General features: G+C 43.4%; 1 protein-coding gene across 1 annotated transcript in view; it reads right to left on the bottom strand.

Moving 5' to 3' along the window:
* Positions 1-4,874: 4,874 nt before the first annotated feature.
* ANK2 (ankyrin 2) overlaps positions 4,875-7,512 on the bottom strand; it is a 223,803-nt gene continuing 221,165 nt past the window's right edge. Inside the window, exon 49 of the mRNA XM_046656002.1 lies at positions 4,875-7,147. Within this exon, the coding sequence (XP_046511958.1) occupies positions 6,964-7,147 (184 nt within the window). The 3' untranslated portion in view covers positions 4,875-6,963. The remainder of the gene's footprint in view (positions 7,148-7,512) is intronic.

Here is a 7,512-nt window from a genome sequence, read left to right as displayed (position 1 = left end):
TGACTGCGCATCTTGGGACTTCTCAGCCTCTAAAACCACATGAGCCAGTTCCTTATGATGTCTCTCTCTATATATATTCATCCTGTTGTTTCTGTTTCTCTTTAGAGCTCTAACCAATGCAGCATGCCACTGACATCTACTTTCTTATAAAACAGTCGAGGTCATCTGCTGAGCATGCGGTGGGTGAGGAAGAGAAAGCAGACTCTAGGAGAAAGAAAGAGATTTTGGAGAAGAATAAAGATGAGAATGGTACTGAACAGGGCTTGTTTCCTTATAAATAAGGCAACAAGGTATTTCTCTAGAAGACAAATGTTAAATTAATTAATTATTTGTGAAATCATTGGTTCCATATGCCTCTACTGCAAGATTATAAACTGAAGGGGCAGGGATGGTGTCTTTCAAAGATGGAGCATGGTTTACTGCAGGAGCCATTTGCTTGGGTTCTTATCCCAGCTTTGCAGTTTTCTAGCTGCATGATCTGGTCAAGTTACTCAACCTCTTTGCCCCTCAATTTCCTCGTTGTGTCTCCTTCATAGGTTTGTGGTAGAGACTAAAGAAGTCTCAAGGGCACTTTCAATGGTGACTGGCAATAGTGAAAACTCATGACCATCTTGGCCTCAATCTACCCTGAGCCCTTAGCGCAATGCCTGGAATACAGTAGGTCTTGAATGTGTGAATTAGTGGATGGCTGAAGACTGTCATTCTGTGGCTCAAACCCTATGGTTAGTTGCTGCCCTACCTTGTTAATCAGCATCATTTCTGTCCTATTCTACATTTTTCCCTGCAGGTTGGGGGAAGATCCTCAGAACTATACTTCTTGGAATCCATTTCCAGTGGGGTTATGTGTTAGATCCTGCCAATGATACCTGTTTGCCCAAGGTTTGAAAAGAAAAGAGGAGGAAAGTAATTATTTGTTCAGGGGCAGCCAGGAAGAGTGCATGGACTTTGGCAGAAGACAGAGAAGGCTTCATGCAGTTGCATCTGGGTATTCTCCTAAGAAGCATACACTTGGTTGCTGTGTGGAGCCAAACCCACCAGCTCTAGCTTCTAGTTCTGATTTCTACACTTAGGGATTTTTTTTTTTTTTTTTGAGGAAGATTAGCCCTGAACTAACATCCATGGCCAAGCCTCCTCTTTTTTTTTTTTTTTTTTGCTGAGGAAGACTGGCCCTGGGCGAACATCTGTGCCCATCTTCCTCTACTTTATATGTGGGACGCCTACCACAGCATCATGTGCCAAGCTGTGCCATGTCTGCACCCGGGATCCAAACCGATGAACCGTGGGCTGCTGAAAAGGAATGTGCAAACTTAACCGCTGCGCCACGGGGCCAGCCCCTGCACTTAGAGATTTCTTTAAAGCAGCAGTGGCTTCCCTGCCTTCCCTCTTTTGGCTCTTCCAACAATCGTACCATTTTCTAATTCCCTGACTCAATCTTTTCGCACTTGAAATACCTAGTGGGCTTGGGTTTTTGGACTAAATCCAATTGTTATGGGCCAAATTGTGTCCTCCCAAAATTCATATATTGAAGCACTAAACCTCTAGTACCTCAGAATGTGACTGTATTTGGAAACAGGGCCTTTAAAGAGGTGATTAAGGTAAAATGAGGCCATTTGGGTGGGGCCAATCGAATCTGACTGGTGTCCTAGTAAGAACAGGAAATGTGGACACAGGGACACCAGGGATGCAAGTGCACTGAAGAAAGACCATGTGAGGACACAGCAAGAAGGTGGCAGGCCGCAAGCCAAAGAGGGAGACCTCAGAAGAAACCAACTGCCAACGCTCAATCTCAGATTTCATCCTGCAGAACTGTGAGGAGATAAACTTCTGTCAGGTAAGCCCCCAGGCCGTGGGGTTTTGTTACAGCAGCCCGAGGAAACAAATACACCAATCTCAACCCCAAGAGGATTGTTGGAACAGCAGACAGCTCCGCACTGTCCCTCTGCCCTCCGGGTGGGAGTGTGGCTGGGGAGGGGTTCTCTAAGGAATCACATTTGGTGAGCCATTTGGAAAATTCACACAACGTCCAACTCCTCCAAAGTTGCTGCTACACCACGTCCCAGTCTAGATGAGGGCTGAGTTCTGATCAACGCTCAGGATAAACGGGCACGATGTGGAATTCGTGCAGTCGTGGTAACTCAGTTGTTCTGCATGTGCACAGGGACAGCTGCTGTGTTCACGTCCCCCTCCAGTCCAGCCCAGGGCCCTGCCAGCCCTTCTCTTCGCAGCGTCTGTGCTGGACCTGCTGCTGGAAGAGAACACTTAGTAGGGGTTGGCGTGGCTTTCTCCAATTCTGCAGTCAAGGCTGAGAGTGGAGAAAAAAGAAAACCCAAAATAGAGTATGTGTGGGAAGTTTGAAAAAGGAATGGAAACCAGAACTGAGTTATAAGGGCCAACTGAGAAAAAGAGATCCTGAACAGTCTTTCCTCAGAAGGGGAAGCAAATCCAAGGGCTTCACTGACAAGAAGTTCCTGTGAGTGCCTATGGGAAGCGGGTCACTTTATTTTCTAACCTAGAGGGCTCAGATGAGGCCTGCAACACCTACCCAGAGGCTCTCTCCTCCCCGAAGAGGTGGAAGGTCACAAATAGGGCTCCATAACCAATGGCCTCCAAGGACACATAGGCCACCATGGCACTTCTAGCTGAAGGGAGGACACATGAGGCAGGGCTTGCTGCCCTGCCCTGCTGCCTGGTGTGGCGAGAGGGTTCTGAGGCGAGGGTTCTCTCTTATTTTACTATGAGGGAATTGTGCTCCAGAGGATGAACTTCCGCAAAGTCACATCAGTGTGGACAGAGCTGGAGTAGTTCCACTTCAGTCTTCCTGCAAGAGCACCTGTTTAACCGTCGTGTCATACTGCCTCACCGGAACGTTTCAAGGGCTTACCAACCGAACATTTCCAGTGATTGAAGGATGACAAATACCCCGTCAAATGTCTCGTCTGCCATACACCCCAGCTCTACCCAAGGATACTCATGCGTGTCGTTTACTCCAGACCACGGAGCTAGTTTAAAGCAAGGGAGTAGTTTTGTTTTTCCCAGGAAGTGTAGTATAACCAAAAAAGCATATTTTAGTTTGTGTGCAGGAGTTGGGAATGAAGGTTTTTCTTATGATATTTGAAAGATTTTCTTAAATGTTCTATTATTACAGTGAGAAAAAGTGTGTTATGTATTTACCTGAGGGACTCATTCTAAGATTGTAATTCTAGCTTTAATTAGATCAGAAAGAGAAAATCCTACCTTGACGGAAGGAGACGACAGTTTTTCAGCAGGGAGTGGTAACTGAAGACAAAGACTTTCAAACAACTTCTTTTTTTATAGCATAATGAAAACGAGCAGACCATGTGTATTCCATTACGCAAGAAAACCTTGTAGCGATTTTGGTTCTCATTAAATTTTGTTGAACTTCCCTTTATCTGTTTTACTCATGTGCTGTCTGCTTGCCCACACCCAGACCCTCCGTGCTGACATAAACTGAATGACACCAGCAGCCTAAGTTCATTCAATTCAAGCCTGTTTCAATGTGCTTGTCTGTATTTGCTCGTCTTTATGACTAATGCAAGTCATTTACGAGAGGAGCATCATCTTCCCGCGGTCTGAGGGTTCCCACCATCCCAGATTTTAAATACGGTTCTGTAAAGGGCGTATGACTCACTGTTCATTTTTTTAATGGGGTTTGCACATCACCTAATTAACCATGAGAAGACATTGAATACTCTCTGTCGCTTCAATCTCCTTAATCAAACCCAAGTCACTGGAAGCCCAGAGCTCCTCTTGACGGAAAGCACAGCTCCTGAAGCCCATGAGAGGAGGGAGAGCGACACACATCCTACTACAGAAACACTTTTCAACTTTGGCTCTACTTCCTTTGAAAAATTTCAAGCAGAATTGGTACTTGAATATTGGAAGATCTTGTAAATCAACCAGGCAGATGGAACAGATCCTGTGAGCTTCCTATCTCACACTAGATAAGATTTAAATAAAGCCAATTCCATAAACCGAGCCTTTTTATTTTTGCAGTAAAAATATATTATAGCAACACTAAAGGGATTTTGTTTTTTGAAAAAAAAAACAAGTAACCTCTCCAAATACAACTGATTTCACGTTTGCACATTCCTGCCCTGTCTTTATTTATATTAATGTATCCATTTAATTTCTAATTCCTCTTCTCAGGCTATAAGAGATAAATAACTCCCACCCACCCAGTGAAATGCTGTTCCCAAAGGCAGGGCTGATTCTGAGAGCTAGCGCCTTATAGGAGAGAGCTGAAAGGGGCCCTGCCTCGTGGGCTCGCTAGGCTGCCGAACCCTGGCTACCCTCTCCTCATCTCCCTCAGGCCCCTGGATGCCTAGTGCTCATTTACCACTGGCCATCTCAAAACGAAAAATAAATCTTTGTTTTTCTCCCTTTTTTTGATTGGCCCCGAGCTAACGTGAACATCTGGTGCCAATCTTTCTTTTCCTCCTTCTTCTCCCCAAAGCCCCACAGTACATAGTTGTATATTCTAGTTGTGGGTCCTTCTAATTGTGGCATGTGGGATGCTGCCTCAGCGTGGCCTGATGAGCGGTGCCATGTCCGTGCTCAGGATCCAAACCAGCAAACCCCTAGGCCACCGAAGGCGAGCACACGAACTTAACCACTCTGCCAGCCCCTGTTTTTCTTCCTTTGAATGACAATAAAAGTTCTTTGATGGCAAGGACAAAATCTGTTCATCCCAGTGCTTAACACGATGTTGGACCCAGCATGTTCAGTTACCAAATAAAAACAACAACAAAGGCAATTTGTTCTTTCTTTTGGCTTCAAATCGATGTTGTCTTTTTAATAATCTCGTTTCTCCTGAAATCACAGATTAGTGATAAAGAAGAACAAATCACTGTTGCCACATTTAACACTTGTACATTTTATTTAATTAAATCAGCCATTGTACACATTGCAGCTATGTATTGTTAGTGTTGTATTTTTTTCCATTAACTAATACATGCCCTCATAGATATATTCAATTAGTGTTATCACCATGGGAACAAGATGCTGATTCATCAACTGAAAATTCACTTCTTCTCACAGTATTCAAGTTTTTTGATTACACAGCAAAAATCAAAATCAAAAAAAAGGTGAATAACCATTATGCTGTTACACAGACATCATCTGCACTGCAAAGAACACAACAGAAATGCTTTTCTTGAGCTCCAGTGAAGGTTGTAACAAGAAGGCCATGGTGTGTCCCAGAAAGTTTCACCACGGGCCTCTCTCATTCTGGCTGCCAAAGAATGCTTGATTTCCTATCCAACTGCCAAAAAGTGCTAGCCTGTGAGGCTTCGAGAGTCGGCTTGTGGGAAACCTCCCTCCCAGGAAATTTTCTCTCTTGGCAACGTTCCTTGAAAATGATGAAGTGCCATTGTTTGTCCCGTTTGTTTTTGACATTCGGGGCAATGAGTCATTTTTGCACAACAGGAAAAGACCAGATAGAAGTGGAAAACGTTCAATCCTTGGAGGATGGACTCTGGTGTGTGTGTTGTTTTTTTTTAAATTTCATCTTCATTGAATATACTTTTCTTTAACAAATAACTGATTCAAAATGTATACCGTTTATATGAATATATTTGTGAATATATATATATGTTAAAATGCTACACAGCTTCAACCACTAGAGGAATAAGGAACAGGACGTGGAACTCACTCAGATTATTAAAGTCCCTTCTTTGAAACAAACGAACAGGAAAGTGCACCAACGCACTTAAGAGTTTCCAAGGGAGTTTGGATTTCAAATAAATAAACCAAAAATTTTAACCAAAACCAAATTTTTAAGGATTTCTCAACCTTGTCTGCAAGCTAAAAAACAGACCTAGCTGAACAGTGAAAAGTGCTTGCTCAGGGTATAAAGAATGAAAACCATTAATGTGATCAGAAGAGGGGTTTTGACTGTGGTTTTGATTTTCAAACGCTACATGCACGTATTAGAGAAGATACAAACCTGGGGGAAAAAAAAGAAGAAGCCACTCCAACACGGTGAAGGAGTTTAACCTTTTGTGTAGTGGGTAAGTCTGGTTTCCAATGAGTTATCTACAGTGCAGTGGCCAGAAGAAAGTACCACCAATAAGACAGCGTGGTTTGCTTAAGCAGCAGTGAAAACTGGGAAACTACAGTAGTTATAGCTTTTTAAAATACCCTGCCAACGTGTCCAAAATCTAAAAGACCTGAAGATGCTAGAGTGCCACAGGATGCAGTGGCTAGCAACTGAGTATCTCCTTGTCTCACTCTCTTTGCCTTCTGCTCCCTCCCTCAGAGTGGCTTTAGGAGAGTCACAAATCACGGCTGGCCAGCACCAGCAATAAGTGCTTAGTTAAGACAGTTCCTCAAGGTTATTAACCCATCTTTTAACTAGGAGCAATGGCTACTCTGGAAGTTCTAAGGACGTGGTAGGTCTGAAGTGCTTCTTTTGCAGTAGAACTGTGTTATCATTCGATTGTGTTAGCAATATCTTAAGTAACCATTGTTCAGCAACTCTAGAGGCCTTTTATTCCATGATGCCCAGTGTAGTTATGATAGGCAGTGGTTTTAATTTTAATATGTTGTTCATCTGAGCATTTTAGCTATATACATACATGGATATCCCTTGGAAGGATTCCGATATCTCATCACGTGAAGAGGTCTGCAGGTGAAGTTCTTCTGATCAATGGATCTTCATGGAGCTTGTGCAGGAGCAAAGAAAAATGGAGGTGGCCAGTTCCCAGGTTAGCACAGACACAACAAAGTAGTGGATACAGCATCCAGAATGAAGGACGCTATCTTTGGTCACAAATTAGCTTACAGTTAAAGAGGACGGGGAAAAACTAAAACAAGATGCAGTGTATCTGCTGAAAGTGGAAATGTCAGGGTATCCCACTAGGTCAGTTAGGTCACTCTGCTAAAGAAATGGGAAGTTGCATATTGAGCGAATGCGTGGTTTCTGGGTTGAGAATTGAGCAGCCCTCATTCGGCCTCTTGCTCCAAGTGCTCCTTGCAGAAATGCTGAAGGAGTTGCTGGAGGTCGCGCTGGAGGTCGCCCCGGTCTAGCGCTTCTGGTACGTCCTCCAGGTGCTCCAAGTGAATGTGTTTTCCGTGCTGGTCCTTCACCACAGCCCTGCTCCGTGTACTGGCTTTACTCATTACTGTCCTGGAGGAAAGCAGACAAGAGGAGATTATGCTCTCTCTTCACTGCTAAAAGGCAGCTACTGCCTTTGGTATGGGGGTAAGCATCCCACTAAAGTACTTACTGTCTTACCTCTAGATATTTCTACACTGAGTTATCAATGTAACAACTACAGCCATTTTTTCACGTCTTTCTTTAAACATGGCTCCCCTATCTGAAACGAGTCATGAGATGTTTTTAAAGTATTCTGAAACAAGGAGTATTTTTTAACACTTTAAGAAATATTTCAAATAAATGCAACCAAGCTTTAATATGATTTTCTCAAAAAGTAACCATACAACCATTCATGTTTTAAGTTGCACTGATATAAAAGAGCTTGGCTCATCCTG

This window comes from Equus quagga, chromosome 3 (assembly GCF_021613505.1).
Source record: "Equus quagga isolate Etosha38 chromosome 3, UCLA_HA_Equagga_1.0, whole genome shotgun sequence".
In the NCBI taxonomy this organism is placed as follows: domain Eukaryota; kingdom Metazoa; phylum Chordata; class Mammalia; order Perissodactyla; family Equidae; genus Equus; species Equus quagga.
The sequence above is the reverse complement of the archived record's forward strand: the minus strand, read 5'-3'. Positions and strand labels throughout refer to the sequence as shown.